The sequence below is a fragment of the Chiloscyllium punctatum genome, chromosome X (assembly GCF_047496795.1).
Source record: "Chiloscyllium punctatum isolate Juve2018m chromosome X, sChiPun1.3, whole genome shotgun sequence".
Taxonomy (NCBI): domain Eukaryota; kingdom Metazoa; phylum Chordata; class Chondrichthyes; order Orectolobiformes; family Hemiscylliidae; genus Chiloscyllium; species Chiloscyllium punctatum.
This window is the reverse complement of record NC_092791.1, coordinates 17,474,981-17,498,118: the sequence shown is the minus strand read 5'-3', so window position 1 is coordinate 17,498,118 and position 23,138 is coordinate 17,474,981. Positions and strand designations below refer to the sequence as shown.

At 45.6% G+C, this 23,138-nt stretch overlaps 1 protein-coding gene across 6 annotated transcripts in view; it reads right to left on the bottom strand.

Annotated features, from left to right (window-relative positions):
* Positions 1 to 23,138, bottom strand: part of pou6f1 (POU class 6 homeobox 1) — a 131,552-nt gene that overhangs the window by 14,256 nt on the left and 94,158 nt on the right. For 4 of the 6 annotated variants that reach the window (XM_072567305.1, XM_072567303.1, XM_072567304.1 and 1 more), the window contains one exon: positions 20,236 to 20,404. In XM_072567305.1, coding sequence (XP_072423406.1) covers positions 20,236 to 20,404 — 169 coding nt within the window. Of the gene's footprint in view, positions 1 to 16,585; positions 16,661 to 16,808; positions 16,946 to 20,235; positions 20,405 to 23,138 lie in introns of all 6 variants that reach the window. The other 2 variants (XM_072567307.1, XM_072567306.1) reach the window with 1 other exon arrangement.

Sequence of the window (23,138 nt, the reverse complement as noted above, 5' to 3'; positions counted from 1 at the left end):
TGGGCACAGCTGCTTTATAATCTGACCTTTTAGCGAACAGGGAATGATCTGAGAGAGGGCATGGAGACAATTTGACTGAAGAGTGGAATTCAGAGGTGTTCTTTAGGTAAGCAGGTAAGGCGATTGCTTGCTGAGTTTTCAGGTTTCTATCTTCTTTCAGCTAGGGCAATAGTTTAAATTAGGATCAGGCAAGTATGTGTAGCACACTGAAGTTATAGCTTACACAGTTAAGCTACAGGTGCTGTGGGTCATCAATAGCAGTATTGTATTCAACCACAATCTGTAGCCTCATGTTCCGGCATATCCCCTAAATCTACCATCACCATCAAGACTGGGATTAACCTGGTTCAATGGAGAGTAGTGAGGATATGCCAGGAGCAGCACCAGAGAAGGACATAAGTAAGACAAATAGAAAACAAGTTAATAGATTGGAAAAAAGATATCTGTGTAGGAACAGGGGTCGCCCATTTAAAACAGAGATGAGGCAAGCCTATTCCTCTCTCAGAAGGTCGTAGCTCTTTGGAACTCTTTTCTTCAAAAGGTGGTCAAAGCAGAACCCTTGAATATTTTTCAAGTGTAGAAGGACAGAGTTTTGATATGAAAGGGTTGAAAAACTATCAGAGGAGAAGCTCAGAATCCGACCAACCATGATCTTATTGAATTGCAGAACAGGCTCGAGGGGCCGATAGGTCTACTCCTGAGAAGGTGCTGGACGCAGATTCAATCATGGGTTTCAATACGGAATTTGAGAAGCAGCTGAAGAGGATACATTTGCAGAGTGAAGCGGGAGAGAATGACTGGATTAGTTGCTCTTGCAGGGAGTCCAAACAAACACACTAGGCTGAAAATAGCCTTCTCCTGTGCTGATCTGAAGCACCTCTTGCAGCAGCAGCCCCAGCTTAGAGGCAATCAAACAGAAAGGCTGGCTGAGCTACAGAACCAGGTCAGTACCTCTTCATTTTTGCGAGCAGCTCCTTCCCTCTCTCCCCTTTTAGCATTGGGAGATTTGTAGAATCGTACAGTACAGAAGAGATCCTTCAGCTCCTTGAGCCTGCACTGACAAAAAAAACTTCTCTAAATCTGCACTAATCCCACTTTCCTGCAATAGGCCCAGAGCCTTGAATGTTATTGACATTTCAAATGCTCATCCAAGTACTTTGGGAAGGTTGTGAGGTTTCCTGCCTCTACAACCCTCTAGGCAGTGTGTACCAGAGCCCTACCAAACTCTGGGTGATAATATTTTCCCTCAAATCCTCTTTAAACTTCCTGCCCTTCACCTTAAAATGATGCCCCTTTATTATTGACCCTTCAGTTAAGCTGCTTCCTACTCACCCTGTCCATGCCCCTCATCTTTTTATCTCTCACTGGAGCCACCGTGCTACGAGAGGATGTGATCAATCCCCATTCCCCCCAATGGTACTGATTGGGAGCTAGCTTGCCTTTAAGGCAGTGGAAATCTGCACTTTGAAGCCGCAATTTAAAAACTGCAACAACGTAAAGGGAATGGGATACAAGGAATTCCTTTTTATAGATTCACTACAAACAATGGCACTTGGGAATATCTGTGATATGTGCAGTGGAGACATGAGGTCTCTGGTGCAGCAAGCAAATGGTGGGTCTGCTTCTCTGCAAAGTAAGCAGGACTGTGGTGTTCCTGTGAAATTGATACGAGTCACACAGGAGAACAATGGAGCAACGGATGGTGTTCGGGGCATAGTGACTCAGTACTGCACAACGTTTGATATCATAACTAGGACAGGCAAGGAGAAAGAAAATTCTTTGGGCTGAAATAAAAGGCAGGTTATGTAGTCCCCTCTCCGTGTTAAAGTGAGTGAATTGCTCATCACATACACAAGGGTAACAGTATTTTCTATTACCTCTCAGCTGGAAGCACTCCTTCATATCAAGGCTTATGTGTAATCATACCACTAAAAGTCTCAAAACGCAAAATTGAGTGGTGCAACAGCTGTATTTTTGGTGCAATGAGTACAGTTTTAGGTCCCAGATAAAGCCTGCACTATGGTGCATTCACCTGGCATTGACTACATTGGACACCATCTTGGTGATGTCATCAGCGCAAGCGCTGGGTGTGTCTGAAGTATTGCAGAGGAGGCAGATTATGATATCAGCCAGACTGTACAGTAGTATTGTGGTTGTGATTGAACTCAAAATCCAGAGACCCTGACAAAGATCTAAAGGCGTGAGTTCAAATCCCACCATGGCAGCTAGGGGGATTTATATTCACTGTTGGAAATCAATCTGGAGTAAAAAAGCTCGTTTCAGTATTGGTGACAGTGAAACAAACAGATATTTGTTGCTGTAAAAACCCATCTGCCTCACTAATGTCCTTCAGGGAAAGAAATCCGTCATCCTTACCCTGTCTGACTTACATGTGACTCAAGACCCACAACAGCGTGGATGACTTTTAACTGTCCTCTGAAATGCTCCATCCAGCAAGCCATTTACCTGTGTTGTTAACACAAAGTCGAAGAAGAATAAATGCTTGATCAATCAGCATTGTCCAAGGCATCGGAAAGGACAAAGGCATAACCAGCCCAGTTGACTCCACAACCGCCTCCTCACTAACGGCCAGGGAGTTGTGCCGAGAATAGGAAAGCTGTCCACAGACTAGTCAAGCAACAGACTGAACTGATGAATCAGTACTCTTTTAGGTTGAGCAGCACTTGAAGAAGAGGGTAACAAGATTCTACTCTGAATGAGGAACTTTGATGGCTTGGAAACATTACTATTGACTGAACTGAAGGACATATCAGGCAGACTCATCCTGCTGAGGAGTAGGTGAAGTGACAGCGGGGTGAAACCCACCAATCTAACTGTCATAGATCCATCTGTCTGTGACAGTATCGGTTGGAGTGACCATTGCACAGTCCTTGTGAAGAGGTCCCTCCCTCACATTGAGGACACCCTCCATTGTGTTGTGAGACACTATTGCCGTGTTCAATGGAACAGGCTCAGAATAGATCAAGCAACTCAAAACTGGGCATCCACGAGGTGTTGTGGGCCATCAACAGCAGCAGAATTGTATTCAACCACAATCTTTAACCTTACAGCTTGGCATATCCCCCACTCAACCATTACCATCAATGCATGAGATCAACCCTGGTTCAATGGAGACTGCGGGGGGGTCATGCCAGGAGCAGCACCAGGCATGAAGTGTCAACCTGGTGAAGCTACCAAACAGGATGACTTGCACGACAAACAGCAGAAGCAGCAAGTGATAGACAGAGCTAAGTGATCCCACAACCAACGGATCAGATCTCAGCTCTGCAGTCCTGCCACATCCAGTTGTGATTAGTGCTGGACGATTGAACAACTCACTAGAGGACAGTCCTCAATGATGTTGAAGCCCAGCACATCAGCACAACAGACAAGGCTTAGCAAGACATGCCGAGTGGATGATCCATCTCGGTCTTATCCAGTGGACTTCAACATCACAGATACCAAACTTCAGTCAATTTGATTCACTCCACGATACCAAAAAATAGTTGGAGACACTGGATACTGCAAAGGCTATGGGCCCTGACAACATTCCAGCAATAGTACTAAAGACTTGTGCTCCAGAACTTGCCGCTCCCCTAGCCAAGCTGTTCCAGTACAGTTACAACACTGGCATCTACTCGACAATGTGGAAAATTGCCCAGGTATGTCCTGTACATAAAAAGCAGGACAAATCCAACCCAGCCAATAACCACTCCATCGGTCTCCTCTCGATCATCAGGAAAGTGATGGAAGGTGTCACCAACAGTGCTATCAAGCAGCACCTGCTCAGCAATAACCTGCTCAGTGAGGCCCAGTTCGGGTCCCACCAGGGTCACTCAGCTCCTGACCTCATTACAGCCTTGGTTCAAACATGGACAAAAGAGCTGAACTCCAGAGGGGAGGGGAGAGGGACAGCCACTGACATCAAGGCTGCATTCGACTGAGTACAGCATCAAGGAGCCCTGGCAAAACTGGAGTCAATGGGAATAAATGGAAAATCTATCTGTTGGTTTTATTCATACTTAGCTCAAAGCAAGATGGTTGGGGTTGTTGGAGGTCAGTCATCTCAGCTCCAGGACATCTCTACAGGAGGTCCTCAGGGTAGAGCCTGTAATGATTGTAATGGGGTCAGCCAGGTGTATGTCTTAGAATATGAGTTCCCTGATTAGGGCTGTTAGTCTGGTCCAATCAGGGAGCCCTGGCTAACAGATATAAACAGAAGTGTCTCCAACTCTATTTTGATTTAGTCCCTACCCTCCCCTTCACTGTTTTGCTCACACAGCATTGCCCTGTGGGCAGTGCTTGTCACTGGCCACTCGGGTGTCTTTCCTATCTTCCTGGTGGTGGAAATTGAATAAAGATTCGTGCACTTTGTGTCTTTTCAAAAAAAAAGAGAACAAAAAAAAAATAAACAGAAGTGTCTCCAACTCTATTTTGATTTAGTCCCTACCCTCCCCTCCACTGTTTTGCTCACACAGCATTGCCCTGTGGTTTGAAGGGCAGTGCTTGTCACTGGCCACTCGGGTGTTTTTCATATCTTCCTGGTGGTGGAAACTGAATAAAGATTCGTGCACTTCGTGTCTTTCACTGTGTCTCACACCTGCACACACACACCATGGGTGCTGGGGAAAAAATAAGCACTACCGCAGTTAGGCGGTAGTGTGGGGGTTAAAAAAAAAAGAAAAAGAGAAAAGAAAGAAAAAAAAGAAAAAGAAAAGAAAAAAAAAGAAAAAAAAATATAAACAGGGGATTGGGTGTGGGCGTTTGCACTCCCTTTTTGATTTTCTCAGAAACCTTCTCCTCTGTTTCTGGCTGCACTTCAGTCCCACGCAAAAAAGAAAAAAAAAAAATAAACAGAAGTGTCTCCAACTCTATTTTGATTTAGTCCCTACCCTCCCCTTCACTGTTTTGCTCACACAGCATTGCCCTGTGGTTTGAAGGGCAGTGCTTGTCACTGGCCACTCGGGTGTTTTTTCCTATCTTCCTGGTGGTGGAAATTGAATAAAGATTCGTGCACTTTGTGTCTTTCACTGTGTTTTACACCTGCACACACACACACCATGGGTGCTGGGGAATAAAAATAAGCACTACCGCACTTAGGCGGTAGTGTGGGGGTGTAAAAAAAAAGAAAAAAGGAAAAAAAAAGAAGAAAAAAAAGAGAAGTGTAAAAAGAAAAAAAAGAAAAAAAAAACAAGAGAAGGGGAGTGGAGTGCATTATTTCCCTAAAAAAAAGAGAGAGAAGGAAGAGAAGAAAAAAAAAATAAACAGGAGTGTCTCCAACTCTATTTTGATTTAGTCCCTACCCTCCCCTTCACTGTTTTGATCACACAGCATTGCCCTGTGGTTTGAAGGGCAGTGCTTGTCACTGGCCACTCGGGTGTTTTTCCTATCTTCCTGGTAAAAAAAAAATTAAAAAAAAAAATAAATAAACAGAAGTGTCTCCAACTCTATTTTGATTTAGTCCCTACCCTCCCCTTCACTGTTTTGATCACACAGCATTGCCCTGTGGTTTGAAGGGCAGTGCTTGTCACTGGCCACTCAGGTGTTTTTCATACCTTCCTGGTGGTGGAAATTGAATAAAGATTTGTGCACTTTGTGTCTTTCACTGTGTCTCACATCTACACACACACACACCATGGGTGCTGGGGAAAAAAATAAGCACTACCGCACTTAGGCGGTAGTGTAGGGGAAAAAATTTTAAAAAAAAAATAAAAAAAAATAAACAGAAGTGTCTCCAACTCTATTTTGATTTAGTCCCTACCCTCCCCTTCACTGTTTTGCTCACACAGCATTGCCCTTTGATGTGAAGGGCACTGCTTGTCACTGGCCACTCGGGTGTTTTTCATATCTTCCTGGTGGTGGAAATTGAATAAAGATTGGTGCACTTTGTGTCTTTCACTGTGTCTCACACCTGCACACACACACCATGGGTGCTGGGGAAAAAATAAGCACTACCGCACTTAGGCGGTAGTGTGGAAAAAAAAGAAAGAAAGAAGGAAAAAATAAATAAATAGAAAAAAAAAGGAAAAAAAAAGAAAAAAGAAAAAAAAATAAACAGAAGTGTCTCCAACTCTATTTTGATTTAGTCCCTACCCTCCCCTTCACTGTTTTGCTCACACAGCATTGCCCTGTGGTTTGAAGGGCAGTGCTTGTCACTGGCCACTCAGGTGTTTTTCATATCTTCCTGGTGGTGGAAATTGAATAAAGATTCGTGCACTTTGTGTCTTTCACTGTGTTTTACACCTGCACACACACACACACACACACCACGGGTGCTGGGGAATAAAAATAAGCACTACCGCACTCAGGCGGTAGTGTGGGGGTTAAGAAAAGAAGAAAAAAAAATAAACAGGAATGTGGCCCGGGTAAAAAAAAAGAAAAAAGAAAAAAAAAGGAGTGTTGACATTTTCTTGTGGTGCAGCAGTTGTGTCCCTACCCCTGGATTGGGCAGCCTGGATTCAAGTCCCATCTAAGAGGGGATCCACGTATGGATCCATTGCTGCAGAAAAAAAAATAAACAGAAGTGTCTCCAACTCTATTTTGATTTAGTCCCTACCCTCCCCTTCACTGTTTTGCTCACACAGCATTGCCCTGTGGTTTGAAGGGCAGTGCTTGTCACTGGCCACTCAGGTGTTTTTCATATCTTCCTGGTGGTGGAAATTGAATAAAGATTCGTGCACTTTGTGTCTTTCACTGTGTTTTACACCTGCACACACACACACACCACGGGTGCTGGGAAATAAAAATAAGCACTACCGCACGTAGGCGGTAGTGTGGGGGTTTAATAAAAAAAAAAGAAACAGGAGTGTCAGAGCTTCTGTTCAAAAAAAAAGAAGAAAAAAAAACAGAAGTGTATGTTTACGAAAAAAAAATAAACAGAAGTGTCTCCAACTCTATTTTGATTTAGTCCCTACCCTCCCCTTCACTGTTTTGATCTCACAGCATTGCCCTTTGATGTGAAGGGCAGTGCTTGTCACTGGCCACTCGGGTGTTTTTCATATCTTCCTGGTGGTGGAAATTGAATAAAGATTTGTGCACTTTGTGTCTTTTCACTGTGTCTCACACCTGCACACACACACCATGGGTGCTGGGGAAAAAATAAGCACTACCGCAGTTAGGCGGTAGTGTGGGGGGTTTAAAAAAAAAGAAAAAAAGAGAAGAAAAAAAAATAAACAGGAAAAAAAAATAAAAAAAAATAAACAAGAGGTAGAAGGGCAGTGCTTGTCACTGGCCACTCGGGTGTTTTTCCCCCATTGTGTGGAGAATTGGATCAGTGTGGGACTGTGACTCTCTCTGTGTGTGTGTACGTGCAAGGACTCTCCCTGGTGCTGCTTGGGACCTGCCTCACTGCTGAAAAAAGAAAAAAAACAGAAGTGTCTCCAACTCTATTTTGATTTAGTCCCTACCCTCCCCTTCACTGTTTTGATCACACAGCATTGATGTGAAGGGCAGTGCTTGTCACTGGCCACTTGGGTGTTTTTCACATCTTCCTGGTGGTGGAAATTGAATAAAGATTCGTGCACTTTGTGTCCTTCACTGTGTTTTACACCTGCACACACACACACCATGGGTGCTGGGGAATAAAAATAAGCACTACCGCACTTAGGCGGTAGTGTGGGGGTTAAAGTAAAAAAAAGAAAAAAAAATCTAAATATACATGGTTTTGATCACACAGCATTGCCCTTTGATGTGAAGGGCCACTGCTTGTCACTGCCCACTTGGGTGTTTTTCCCCATTGTGTGGAGAATTGGATCAGTGTAGGACTGTGACTCTGTGTGTGTGTGCACACGTACGAGGACTCTCCCTGTTGCTGCTAAAAAAGAAAAAAATAAATAAACAGAAGTGTCTCCAACTCTATTTTGATTTAGTCCCTATCCTCCCCTTCACTGTTTTGATCACACAGCATTGCCCTTTGATGTGAAGGGCAGCGCTTGTCACTGGCCACTCGGGTGTTTTTCATATCTTCCTGGTGGTGGGAATTGAATAAAGATTGGTGCACTTTGTGTCTTTCACTGTGTCTCACACCTGCACACACACACACCATGGGTGCTGGGGAAAAAATAAGCACTTATATAAAAAAAAGAAAAACAAAGAAAAAAAAGAAAAACAAAAAGAAAAAAAATTAAAAAGGAGATTGTCACACAAAAAAATAAACAGAAGTGTCCCCTCTTCCGCGGTTACGTTAGAGCCCGGGTGTCCTTTGAGAAGGAGCACGCGGTCTCCACCAACACCCTGGAGTTGTTCAGGGAGAGGTGAGCGCTGCAGGGAGTGGAGTGTATTATTTCCCCCTCCAACTCTATTTTGATTTAGTCCCTACCCTCCCCTTCACCATTTGATCACACAGCATTGCCCTTTGATGTGAAGGGCAGTGCTTGTCACTGGCCACTCGGGTGTTTCCTTTCTTCCTGGTGGTGGAAATTGAATAAAGATTCGTGCACTGTGTCTCACACCTGCACACACACAACATGGGTTTAAAAAAAAATGAACACTACTGCAATTAGGTGGTAGTATGGGGGTTAATTTAAAAAAAAATTAAAAAAAATAACCAGGAGTTTAGAATCTCCTTTGTCGAGGAGGGCAATACTTGTTAAAAAAATGAAAAAAAATGAACAGAAGTGTCCTCACTGTGTCTCACACCTGCACATACACACCATGGGTGCTGGGGAAAAATAAGCACTACCGCAGTTAGGCAGTAGTGTGGGGGTTACATTAAAAATAAGTTCAGGAGTGTCATAAATCCTGTAAAAAAAAATGCAAAAAAGAGAAAAAAACAACAGGAGTGTCAGAGGTAATTTTCACTCTGAGAGCTGACTCAGAGAGCTGGGTCAGTGTCAAGGACTCTCCAAAAGACAAAAAAAACAGAAGTGTCAGGGAGAGGTGGGCACCGCAGGGAGTGGAGTGTATTATTTCCCTCTCCAACTCTATTTTGATTTAGTCCCTACCCTCCCCTTCACTGTTTCATCACACAGCATTGCCTTTTGTGAAGGGCAGTGCTTGTCACTGGCCACTCGGGTGTTTTCCTATCTTCTTGGTGGTGGAAATTCAATAAAGATTTGTACACCCTGTGTCTCTCACTGTGTTTCACACCTGCACACACACAACATGGGTGCTGGGGAAAAATAAGCACTACCGCAGTTAGGTGGTAGTGTGGGGGAAAAAAAACCCAGAAGTGTCAGGGAGAGGTGGGCGCCGCAGGGAGTGGAGTGTATTATTTCCCCCTCTAACTCTATTTTGATTTAATCCCTGCCCTCCCCTTCAGTGTTTGATCACACAGCATTGCCCTTTGATGTGAAGGTCACTGCTTGTCACTGACCACTCAGGTGTTTCTTTGCTTCCTGGTGGTGGAAATTGAATAAAGATTCGTGCACCTTGTGTCTCTCACTGTGTCTCACACCTGCACACACACAACATGGGTGCTGGGGGAACAAATAAGCACTACAGCAGTTAGGCGGTAGTGTGGGGGACAAAAAAAGAAAAGAAAAAGAAAAATCAACAAAAAAAAAGGAGTATAAAAAAAGCAGGAATGTCAGAGGTTCTGCTCACTCTGAGAGAGCTGGAACAGTCTCAAGAACACTCGATTTGTGTCAGGAGACTGACTCTGTGCTGGCTGGTGCTACAGTCAGTGTGTTACTGTTACTGTTGGTAAAAGAAATAACAGGAGTGTCAGACATCCTGCTCACTCAGAGAGCTGGCTCTGTTAGGGTTGGATTAGTATCAAGGACTCTCTACATCTAAGTAAAGAGTGACTTGGTAACGGGATCCCGGCCTCTGTGGAGTTATTTCAGGTATCATTCCTGAAGACTTGGTAATCAGAAATAGCCAAACTGTTTTTGTGTTATGTTTCTATTAATGGAACACCATATAATCTCTGTTTGGAGAAATGCAATTGCACTCTCAGTGCACTGGTATTCTCAACAAAAGTCCACCCAGAAGACAACTTGCGACTTGAATAGAGCAGTTGTAACTTCGATCTTATGTCGTGAATTTTAAAAACTAGTTAAAGCATCTTAACCACAGACACCCACGTACACTAGAGAAGCTATGCCTGCATTGAGTGCAGGAAGAGGTAATCTCACTGCTTGCACAGAATACAGTAAATACCTTTGCGTGCAATCTGTGGCAGCCATTAAACACTCATCACTTGAAGCAATCTCATGTAGCTTGCAGCTCAGAAAAAATAAACAGAAGTGTCCCTTTGTGTGAAGGGCAGTGCTTGTCACTGGCCACTTGGGTGTTTCCTTTCTTCCTGGTGGTGGAAACTGAATAAAGATTCATGCACCTTGTGTCTTTCACTGTATCTCACACCTGCACACACACAACATGGGTACTGGGGAATAAATAAGCACTACCGCAGTTAGGCGGTAGTGTGGGGGTAAAAGAAAAAGAATAGGAGTGTCAGACATCCTGTTCACTCTGAGAACTGGTCCTGAGGAAGCTGGATCAGTGTCAAGGATGTTCCACGTGTAAGTACAGGGTGATTTGGTGATGGGATACAGCCTCTGTAGAGTTATTTCACTCAGGTCTAGCAGGATTCAGTGTCAGGTCCTGTGGAGCCAATGTCAGGTCAAGCAGAGATGTGGAAGGTGTCCGAGGAGTTGTTGGAATGTGGGTTTAGATGGCAGAGGAAGGGCAGGGTGTCAGAAGAACAAGTTCATGCAGTTCTGAAGAAGCAACTGCGACCAGACCTGCTGGATTTGTCCAGTACTTTCTGTTTTTATTTCAGATTTCCAACATTTTTAGTTTTTTGCTTTTGTTAGAGTGACATCCCAGACTCTCTCTCTTGCTCCATACAGTCAAAGAAAAAAGAAAAACTAAAACAAAACAAACAGAAGTGTCCCCTTTGATGTGAAGGGCACTGCTTGTCACTGGCCACTCGGGTGTTTCCTTTCTTCTTGGTGGTGGAAATTGAATAAAGATTTGTGCACCTTGTGTCTCACACCTGCACACACACAACATGGGTGCTGGGGAAAATATAAGCACTACTGCAGTTAAGCGGTAGTGTGGGGGTAATTGAGAAATAAAAGAAAAAAAACAGAAAAAAGAAAAAAAATGAGGAGAGTCAGAGGTTCTGTGCACTCTCCAAAAAAATAAACAGAAGTGTTTGAGGTTCTATTCACTCAGAGCTGGATCAGTGTCAAGGACTCTCCATTTGTGTCAGGGAGGGGACTGACTCTGAGCTGGCTGCCCCCATCCAGTGTGTACTGATGCTGTTGGTTTCTGTGTTTTGGGGAACCTGATTCCAGAACTGGCTGGTTTACAAAGCCAGCTATGTACTGGTATTCCTTTTTTTTATTATTGAGGACTGATTTCTAAACTGCCTGATCGTCACAGTCAACGTGTTAGAGTTTTTTGGTGTTCAACTGAGCCTCTGTGAGAAAATACACCTTTCCAGATGAGCTGTTACTGTGTGAGTAGGCCTGGCCCTTTGTGGGTGGACTCTGTAAAGACTGAACACCTGTGTGTGTGCTGGGAGGTGAGCATTTGCTGCATCCTGGAGTGGACTCTGCCTTCAGGAGTTGACCAAACCCCTGTGAGTTAACTGCAACTTCACAAGGTACTGTGTTCCTGTAAGTGGGCCTGGTTCTCTATGGAGACTGAACACCTGTGTGCTGTGTGCTGTGCATTTACTGCCTTCGGGAGTGGACTCTGCCCTCAGTTGTGGACACTGCTTTTTGGCAACGGACTCTGCAGATTGGAGTGGACTCTATTTCTGACAATGCACTTTGTATACTGGAGTGGATTCTGTTCCTGGGAATGGACTCTACATTTTGAAGAGAACTGTTTATAGTATTAGACTCTGTCTACCAGAAAGGACTCTGTTTGTTGATAATTAACTGTCATGTGTTTCATTGGGGTCATCACCTGCACTGTCTTGTGTGTCCCTGGGTGTTGCAGGCCTTACTGTGAGCTGTGAGCTGTCGTCCTTAAAGCTGTCACCCTAAGACCCAGAGGGTGGGTAGGCCATCCTGTGAACCTGAAGGTTGGTAGGCTGTCCCGAAAGCTGGAGGGTGGGTAAGCCACCCTGATGCCAGTCGCCCTGAGAGCCAGAAGGTGGGTAGGCCATTCTTAGCGCTGTCGTCCCAAGGGGGGTAATCAGGATAGGCTGTCCTAGAGGTGGTCAGAAGGTGTGTCAGAGCAGCCGAGAGCCAGAAGGTGCATGGGGGCAGGCTGAGATCCGGAAGGCTTGTGGGCTGCCCTGCACACTGTCATCCCAGGGGAAGGGGACAGGCTGTCCTAGAGGTGGCCGGAAGGTATCATAGCAGTCCACAGGCCGGATGGTGCATCAGGGTGGGCAAAAGCCCGATAGTACGTAGGGGCAGATTGAGAGCCAGAAGGCCAGTAGACTGTCCTCAGCGCTGTCATCCTGGGCAGATACCGGGGCAGGCTGTCCTAGAGGTGGTCGGAAGGTGCAAAGGGCGGTTCGGGAAGCCAGAAGGTGGGTAGGCCATCCTGATCGCTGTTGTGCTGGGCGGCGGGGGCGGGGATTACAACGGGCTGTCAGTTCTGAATGTCCATCTACATTCAGAAGTGGGGATGTTTGCTGATGATTGTACAATGTTCACGACCATTTCAAAGTCCTCATGTACAGAAATAGACTGTGCAGCAAAACCTGGCAAGTAACATTGTTTGTGCAGTAAGTGTCAAGTCATGCTCATTTCTGATAAAGGAGTGCCTAATAACCTCCCATTGGCATTCAAATGTCAGTACCACCCTGGGGACCACCTTTGACCATAAACCGAACTGTACCAAGCACATAAATACATTACCTATAGGAATAGGTCAGAGGCTCGGAATCCTGTAGCAAGTCACACACCTCCTGACTCCTCAAAGCCTGCCCACCATCTATATACAAGGCACATGTCAGGAGTGTGATGGAATACTCCCCACTTGCCTGGATGGGGACAGCTCCAACAACACTCAAGAAGCACAACACCATCCAGGACACAGCAGCCTGCTTGATACCCTCAAATACCTTCAACAATCACACCTAACACCATCTATGCACCATGGTAACAGTATACCATCTACGATATGCACTTGTCGAAGCTCCTTTTACACACCTCTCCCACCTGGAAGGACATGGGAAGTAGATACATGGGAACACCACCCCCTGCAAGTTCCTCTCAAAGCCACTCACCATCTATGACTTTTGAAATATATGTTCTTTCACTGTTTGTGGGTCAAAATCCTGGAACTCCCTCCCTCTCAGCAGTCTGGGTGTACCTATACCCTAAGGACTGCAGTAGTTCAGTAAGGCAGCTCACGGGACAACAAAGGTTGGCCTGCAAAGCAACAATCACTTGCCACAAACAAATGACAATCACTTTCAGGTTCATTGCCAAATGGTTTCTCGAGCTGTTGGTGAGTTAGTAGATGTGTCTGTTAGACTGTATCGCTGCTTAAAATTGATGAAGTTTATAAGGAGTGGTCAGATGGTGGAAACCTTGTCCTGATGCCAAGAGTCCCGCTCCCGACACTAACTTTCAGTCCCAGGATCCTGACTGGAGACAATGAAGGAACTGTGTTACTATTTCCCAGCCAGGATGGGGTCCTTGCCCTGCAGAATGACAGGGAGAATGAGACTGGATGACAGCAAGGAGGACAGGCTGCATGGAATGGGAGCAGGAAGAGGGAAAGAAATGCATTCAGCACCTGACTGCATTGACCCAGGGCCTTTACGGAACAATTCTCCAATTTCAGCCTCAGCTGGGAACAATGTGGCCACTGTTTCTATTTCACTGGGGAGGTGCTCAGAAATCTGCTGTCTGTTGTCGGCAGATCTGTAGTCTCAGAGCTGAGTAAGGGCAACGCTGCCTGTAGCTGCAAAAAAAATGACCATGGCTTTGAATGTTTTAGATGAGAGTCCCTGGAACAAGTGACATCTCCAACAACTTACAACTCACTGTCCACTGTTGTATAAGGGAGGTCACTGACACGGAGAAAGTGAGGACTGCAGATGCTGGAGATCAGAGCTGAAAAATGTGTTGCTGGAAAAGAACAGCAGGTCAGGCAGCATTCAAGGAGCAGGAGAATCGCAGGTCACTGACACCCTGTACACAAACAGAGACTAACTAATTGCGTTCTCTCATGCCAGGGGGAAGCAGGCAAAGTGGGCATGTGGCTTCGCCAGGCTTCCACATGGTGCGAGGTGCCACTGACTGTGGATGCAAGCATGTAAATCCAGAGGGGAACTGCAACTGTAGTCGTGTCCACTGCCTCAACATGTAACCAATGTGTGGCCATCCTTAAAGTAACATGTCGGTCAATGCCTGACAGCAGAAATCATGCATTCATTTGGCACCAGTCCACTGGACCATAAGCATTTGAGGCAACTTGAAGAATCAGAGGATAGCCATTGTATGACAAAAGGTAATACTATGACCATGTGACTCGTACCTCTGCTGCACAAACCAAGCACACGTGTGCAGCAGAGGCACGAGTCACATGGTCAAAGTATTACCTTTTGTAAGAGCCATGTTGTCAACACTAAATGTAGTCGAGCAGGCTACTGAGGTGTTTCAGCAATGCTGCCACTGGTCTGTTCTGGAGGAACCCTGCAGTACGAAGCACAGTATGTATCATGGTTTATCAGGGATGGTAGCCTCTACAGCTCTGCCATCACAAGGAAACAGCTCTTGTTACCGTGTGAGCAGCTGGCGAGAATAGAGTCATAGAGTCGTAGAGATGTACAGCATGGAAACAGACCCTTCGGTCCAATCCGTCCATGCCGACCAGATATCCCAACCCAATCTAATCCCACCTGCCAGCACCCAGCCCATATCCCTCCAAACCCTTCCTATTCATATACCCATCCAAATGCCTCTTAAGTGTTGCAATTGTACCTGCCTCCACCACATCCTCTGGCAGCTCATTCCATACACGTACCACCCTCTGCATGAAAAGGTTGCCTCTTAGGTCTCTTTTATATCTTTCCCCTCTCACCCTAAACCTATGCCCTCTAGTTCTGGACTCCCTGACCCCAGGGAAAAGACTTTGTCTATTTATCCTATCCATGCCCCTCCTAATTTTGTAAACCTCTATAAGGTCACCCCTCAACCTCCGACGTTCCAGGGAAAACAGTCCCAGCCTGTTCAGCCTCTCTCTATAGCTCAGATCCTCCAACCCTGGCAACATGCTTGTAAATCTTTTCTGAACCCTTTCAAGTTTCACAACATCTTTCCGATAGGAAGGAGACCAGAATTGCATGCAATATTCCAACAGTGGCCAGTGTCCTGTACAGCTGCAACATGACTTCCCAACTCCTGTACTCAATACTCTGACCAATAAAGGAAAGCATACCAAACGCCTTCTTCACTATCCTATCTACCTGCGACTCCACTTTCAAGGAGCTATGAATCTGCACTCCAAGGACTCTTTGTTCAGCAACACTCCCTTACCATTAAGTGAGAAAGGATGGGAAGAAGAGGAGGAAGATGAAGAACAAGAGGAAAAGAGGAGGGAACCAATTCCTTTCAAGCGAGGCTCTTGCTATCGATTCATCCAACCGCAATACAGTGCGTACAACAGCAATTGCCCTTTCACCACAAGCGTCACATGTTGCCTTCCCTCTGTTACTGATGATCATTGTGTTTTTTTGGGCACAGTGCTAGGATAAAAGTTGTCCAAAACAATCAAGTAAAACCAACTTTTATCAAACAAACCATCCGACTATTCACTCAACTATTCACTCTCAATACTTGCCGTGTAGCAGAGACCTACACCAGTGTAACTCCAGTGGGCTGCAGCATGACTGGTGGAAGACAGTGCATTTTCACTGCAGGCAGACCACTGTTGGCCTTGCAGGATGTCCACAAACCAGTCCGCAGCTAGACCAGATTCCACTGGGCCTGGTTTCGGATTGCAGGGCTGCGAGTAGGAATGCTGTCACCCCCAACTGAGGACTAGCAGGTTCGTGCTCCAAGAAGCTACAGCAACTCCCCTGTCATGGCACCTCAGCAATCCAAGTGTTACGCAGGAGGCCAGGTTGCTAGAGCATGGTGAGGACCTGCAAGCTCCTTACAGCACAGGTTATCTGCAGCTCTGGCAACAGCACATTGAGTTTGCAATGGCAACATGCTGAACTTACACGACTCCACTCTGATCATCCATCATGGCACTTACAGATTGAACGGCGTCTGTCTCTGCTGTAGTGGAAGTTGTTGGCATCAGCCACCAGATGCTGCAGCACGGTTGGGTCCGCTGTGGAGATTGTAACCGCTTCCATGCTAGAAACAGTGGGCTCCAAGCCATACACAGAACCCTATGCAAGGTTGTCATTGGACCCCATGCCCTTGACAGCTGTGATTGGCATGTCAATGGACCAAGCATTTCTGTGCACGTTTGCATCAACCATTTTCTGTGTGTCACCCCAGTGAAGTCCTCATCTGAGTCCTCCAGATCACAGAGCACGCACGAACCTGCCCTCCGGTGAGCTGGCAGCTACACTGTCCTTTCACCTCACTCTATCTGCAGGCTATTCAAGCCCTAGCTTTCAGCACGTGCAGCTCCCACCTCTAAGCTCTCTGTGTAATGGCTGTATCTGAGCTGGTGGCTGTGAGTGGGTGAGTGAGTGTCAGTGCTTCACCTTCAGCACTGTCTTCTTGCTCTTCCACTTCTTTTCCTTCTGCCACTGCCCAGCCAGGTGTCAGTTCTTGGGCATCTGAAAGGAGAAAGACACAAGGGTTGGATTGCGAAGGTGTTGAGAGATGGAAACAAACACTTACATCACTTGCAGCGTGCCAATAAGGAATAACTATGGGATGAAGGGGGGAGTGGTATGTGAGGATGACAATTGGCAATGAGCATACCATCATACTTGGTGCTTTCATTCCCACTGCTGGTTCGGGCCTTAGTTATGGCTCCTTCTCCATATGGGGGAGAAGATGTGCAGTGTCTGTCCTCCACTGGGTAGTTCCTGCTATCTTCGGCTGTAAATGCTCTTGACCTGATGAAGAGACGGAACTGTATCAGTGAATCTGGTCCAATGTGCCTGTTACTGCTGAATAGGCAGAAGTGTGTAAGATGTAGGTGTGAGCCTGGCAGCAGTGTAAAGCGTGCGAGGGCGAGGTGAAGTTATGACTTTTCAGTATAAGACCTGATTGCTAGAGTTTGTTGTGAGGTGAGTGATGGGAATGTGATGCATCGAGCATTGTCTGATGCGAGCGCTGCATGTGTTCGGATATGAAATTTAAAGAGATATTCACTGACCACGATCACTTTTGAGAGATCAAATGAACTTCCCACAGCACTGTATCCAGGTCCTTGGGAATAAAATACAGGCACTGACGGCAAAGGCTATTAGCTCCAGCTGCATTCGCAGTGTTGGTCTGGAGGGTGTTTTGGTCCTCTACAGATAGAGTCTCTCTTTCCAGTCTATCTCTTGCACCAAGATCTCCAGTGCTGCATTGTAGAGACCACTCTCTCACCTGCCTCATCATAGTCACAGGTCTTACAAGTCAAACACCAGACACTCTTTCCCACCCACTTCTAGCATCCGCTCCAGTCAAAAGGCACCTTCCCTTTCAGAGATACGAGTAGTCATATATCAAAAGTGAACTTGTGCTAGTCTCTCACAACATTACACCTCCTGCTTAGACAGACTAGCCATGCAACAGCATACCTAGCACTGACTGAATGCTGCAGCCATATAAATGAGCCTTGTCTGCTGCCAGTATTGGAAGTGGATTAATTGCACACAACCATTCCTGCACCCATTTGTGTTATTGATTTTTGCATTTCAGGCAGAACCATTACATCTCAAAATAGTTTCATGGTGACTGGAGATAAATGGACCTTGTTACACTGCTGCTCAGCTAATGACCTGGTGGAAAGCACACAGTCATTAGCGATGCCTTGAAAGGGTAACCTTGGTCTCCCAGGAGGCACACTGCCACCTGCTGGGTGACAAAATGTTGGCACACTGGACGACCTTGAGAATGATGGCATTGTGGCAACTTGCAGGAGAGGGAGCATTTTAACTGCACGAGGCATGGTGCTTGTTGCAACGAAGTCAGACAGCCGACCAGTGGAGTCCTTGATGTTTACAGAGGTGATAGCAGTGATCTCGAGACTTCAATGGCTGTGAGGGCACAATCTCCCTGGGAAATCGTGTCACGCTGTAAATTTGGCAAAATGGCAGTGTCCTGTCAGACTGCTGTTAATTGTCAATGAATATGTGGATGTGATTTATAACTCCAGCACAATCTCTGATGTGCTTAATGCACTTGTACACATTTGACGAGCCTTTTTATAAATAAAAAAACTGTTTAGAGGATGTATTTGACACGAACAAATGCCCCTTCTGCCCATCCCTTGTTGTTAAAAGAATGTTGTGGGTATTGTTCTAGGCACTGACCTGCCAGGCCACTTTGGAGGACATTAAAAATCAATCACGTGGCACAGGACTACAATCACACTGGGTAGGGCTGGCAGCTTCTTTCCCTCAATTGCGAGTGAACTAGCTGGGTTTTTAACAACAGTTGAGCAGCTTTGGGAGTTATTTTGCATGGTACCAATGTTACCATATCTTCAGGGAAGGTGTTTTGGATTGCTATGGCTCTTGTGCAGTGACCGACAAGAAATGGAGTTCCGACATCTGACCAAGCTGAACTTCATGTGAAGGGGAGCCTGCCTTTGCAAGCACTCTCCCTGGGTCAAGTGAAGTTAAGACCACTTTGCCATGTTATTTCTGAAGTAGGGATATAGGTGGTTGCCATACATCCTCTGTGCTGCCTCACTACTTTTCATTGCCTCTTGATTTGTTCCATAAAAACAGATCGAGGGGTATTCTCCATTATTGCCTTTAGAATGGAAGAGGGAGGGTACGCAATGAAGGTTGCAATGCAAAGGCAGACGATGAAAACTTTGATGGTTCCATAAAAACTAAATACAGAGAGAAAAAAAGTGGCTAAAAAAATCAGCTTTCAATGAAAGTGGACACATGAAAACCATGTCCACCTATTGCTGCAGCACCACGACCTGCCCAGACGCTGAGTGTAGGTGAGACTGCTGCTGGAAAGTCAAATCTAGTATTTAGATTTTCAACCCGTTGCTAAGTCCTACTTAGTTTTAAATAACTTGAACATATAAATGGGATATGGTCGCACAGAGGTTGTTAGTTGGTGGCTGTATTCCTAGATCAATAGTAAGGTGGAAGGTGATCTGGATATATGCGGTCAATTCCATTACAGCTATTCAGGAATTTAAACTGAGTTGATGAAAATAATCTGGAATGAAAAACTAGCTTTAGTAATTGGCAAATTACTTAATTGCTGTGAAAACCCTTCTGCTCCACTGATGTCCTTTGGGGGAGGAAACTGCTGCCCTAACCTGGTCTGACCTACATGTGACTCTAGACTCTTAACGGCTCTCTGAAATGGCCATGCAAGCTATTGAGTGGTAGCGATTTGTTCAGCTTTAATGGTTCAATAATGCAATTCACCGTCATCTTTCCGAGGGTAATTAGGGATGGGCAAGAATACTGACTCAGCCAGTGATGCTCACATCTCAAGCATGCGTACTCACAGCTGCTTGATCTGTTTCTCATTTTAAATTTGAAACTTGAGACACCCTTTCTCTCAGTTATCTGCTGCTTCTTTCAACTCTCTTAGTGGCTGTCCAGCTTCAAAAGCCTACCTGCCTTTCCTTATTAGATCTGGCTCTCTAATTGGGCCAATTTGGGGAAAATCACAGCTAGGCCCCCAAACAGTGCAGGGTTCTCACTCCATTCGAGCCTGACCACGGGGCTGGGTTGAGATGTCTGCAGAGAAAATCCTGCCCCAGGAATCAAACGTGAGATATTTCTTCTCTGTGCATCTCAGCTGAGCCTGAGCTTAACCCAAGTGATCTATTAAGAAGTCAAAACCTCCTAACATATCGCAAGTATGATTTGTCCTGCTTTGCGGAGAAGCTGAAGCTAAACGTTGAGGATAGCAATGCGTGCTATCTGTGCTGCTTTCTGTGCAGCCTGTTGGTCTGGGCCTCAGTTCACTGATAAGTATGCTAATTGAAGTGACCGACTGAAACAAGGAAGTTATAGCAATGTTAAAATATCTCCAGTTCCGATTAAGGAACATTTTTCAGCTTTTTCTGGCTATTTCAAATGTTCAACTTTAGTGATTTTTAAAAAAAATCTTTGCATGAAAATTATTCCTCTCAACCCTTCCTTTCCCTTGTTAAGTATCGCTTCTGCTTCCCCCTGCTAGGTTTGAAATAGCACCTCGGTGGGTGTGTTACCTGCAGATTGCTGACTGGCTGTAGGCTGGTCCTTCTGCAGCACTCAGTGCTTGTCCAACCTGTGTCTGCGTCAGGCCAAGAGACAGTCGCCGGATCTTAAAATTCTTTGCAAATTCACGAATCTCTTCCAGGTTTATCCCATCCACCTCAGTGGGTGCATTTTGAGGCTCTAAAATGGCAAGAGAGAAGATTCTAGATTGGACTATTTGGTCAGCAAACAACTTTTTTCAGCATAACTTGGATTCTTTGAGACGACTTAACCACAACTTTGGTTGTGGTTAAGACCCACAGCAATGTCGGCCAGATTCGTAGACTAACAGTTTTATCTCTGTCCATCTTGGTAGGCCCAGAGTTAAAGTTAGCCAGCTGCTGCAAAGGCAACACGGTGGCTGTGGTTAGCACTGCTGCCTCACTGCACCAGGGACTTGGGTCCAATTCCAGCCACAGGAGACTGTCTGTGTGGAGTTTGCACATTTTCCCTGAGTCTGTATGGGTTTCCTCCCACAATCCAAAGATGTGCAGGTTAGGGTGGATTGGTTGTGCTAAATTGCCCACAATACTCAGGGATGTGCAGGCTAGGTGGGTTAGTCGTGGAGAATTATTGGGGTGGGGCATGTCCTGTGGAAGGTTGGTGTGGATTTGATGGGCCAATGGCTTGTTCCCACACTGTAGGGATTCTAGATACTCACCATGGATCCCACATTTTAAAGGGTATCTGCCAGAAGCAGTTTGTTGGGGGGGGGGGAAACGGGGGTGGCAGGGTGAAGTTTGAATTTCCAGAATAAATTGCTCGTCTTATTATTAATGATGCTGAAACGACTGGATTGTTCTCCGGACCACAACTATCCTTCAGGGGAGGAAATCTGCCATCCTGATCCTGCTTTACCTGTGATTCCAGACCCACAACAATGCCGTGGACATTTGAGTGGCCTCTGCAATGGCATAGCAAGCCAATCAGTTGTATCAAACCAGCAGAGAAAGAAAAGCAATGTACTGACACTACATGGCTTGCAGTGGCTCGCCACCACCTTCTCAAGGCCAATTAGGCATTGTCACTAACTGAAATGCTCACATCCTATGAACAAATTAAAATAAATGATGTAATTGGAGGTCTGGACAGTGATTCAAATCCTACTAGGAAGAGGAGTCTGGGCCAGGCGAGCTAAGTCCTTTTAGCTTTACTTTTAAAAAAATCTACAGGTGGGGCTAGGTGGAGCAGGTAACTTCTACAAATGCAGGGCACAATGCATCCTGTTGCCCAATTTGGCATTCCTGCCTGCCTCTACCAGCCTTAACTACTTCCCAGGTTTTGGGTGGGAAATTGACTGGGGACAAACAAATTACACTTGGTCTCACACTTCTGTGTGGCGAGGATCATTTGTCACCTGCCACAGCCTGGAGAAAGTGAGGACTGCAGATGCTGGAGGTCAGAGTCGAGAGTGTGGTGCTGGAAAAGCACAGCAGGTCAGGCAGCATCCGAGGAGCAGGAGAGTCGACGTTTCGAGCAGAAGGTCTTCATCAGGCTGAAAGTTAGTATCAAGACCTTACAGACCATCCCCCCCCCGCCCCCCCCCCCCGTAAACTCTCTTTACACCCATAAACCCACTATCCCCTGTAATTCCCCTCCCTCCATAAACCCACAATTCCCCTTTTCTGCCATAAGCCCACCTCATTTTCCCCTTCCCACACCCCACCTCCTCCATCACCTTCTGTCCTACCTGTGACAGACAACTTAGTGAGGGTGAGGTCAAGTATGTTTTTCCCTCTTGTTGGTTCCCTCACCACCTGCAGCAGACCCCCAGTCTAGCAGCTACATCCTTTAGGACATGACCAACTCAATCTGTAGTACTGCTGCCAAATCGCTTAGTAATGGATGTTAAAATGCCCCCACCCAGATTAGATTCTGCACCCTTGCCACCTTCAGTACTTTCTCCATATGACGTTTAACTGTAATGATTCATCAGCCAATAGAGGATGCTATCCAGTAATCAGTCAGAGTTATAATTGCCCATGCTTGATTTGATGCTATGACATTTCATGGTGTTTGAAGTCAATGTTCAGGGCAACTCTCTCTTGACTGTATACCACTCTGCTGCCATGTTTGTGTCTGACTTGTTTGTGGGACAGGACATATCCAGGGAAGGTGATAGTTGTGTCTGGGATGTTGCCTTTAAGTTGAAATAACAGTGTAAGTATGGTTTAATGATGAGTTTCAGCATGAACTATTAAGGGAACTCAGTTGTGTCAGTTTTTTTGTTATAAACCAATGTCATTCATTGACCCAACTCTGGCCCCAAACTAGACAGATTTCCTGCATTTACATTGGCTTTTTGGATGCTGAGAAATCCAGGCATAGCAGGGTCAAAGGTCACCTAATACTGCCATGGTTTGGAATTTCCAAACCTTTCAGCTTTATCTTCCTGAACAGTCCCATGAGTTTCTGAAACAGAGATGTTTTGAACTTGCTGCCCTCTTAGAGTGTTCAGGCAGAGGGAAAGAAGCAATCAAGGCTGGACACTCAGCAAGTGTGGCACCAGTAACTTCTCCAGATTATGTAGAAAGAAGGAAGGAGAGCAATACCTGTGGAGCTGGAACCTTGTGAGAGAAGAATTGGCTAACAGTATGAAATTCTGCAGGATGACTTAAAGTCACAAACGTCTTCTCACTTGGTGTTCTCAGCAAAGAGACAAATCACCATGCTGCTTAATTTTCACAACCATTTGCAATACCAAAGTTGTAAGGACTGCATTTTGATAGGCAATCGATGCCTAATTCCCAACTGCATTTAACTTCATTCAAAATGACAGATTAGCAAAGAGACATCAACGTGGGACTCAAGCTGCAAGGACATTATAGTGAATTCACAAGATGCTTAAAGCTTCAGTTTCACGGTTAACAAGAGG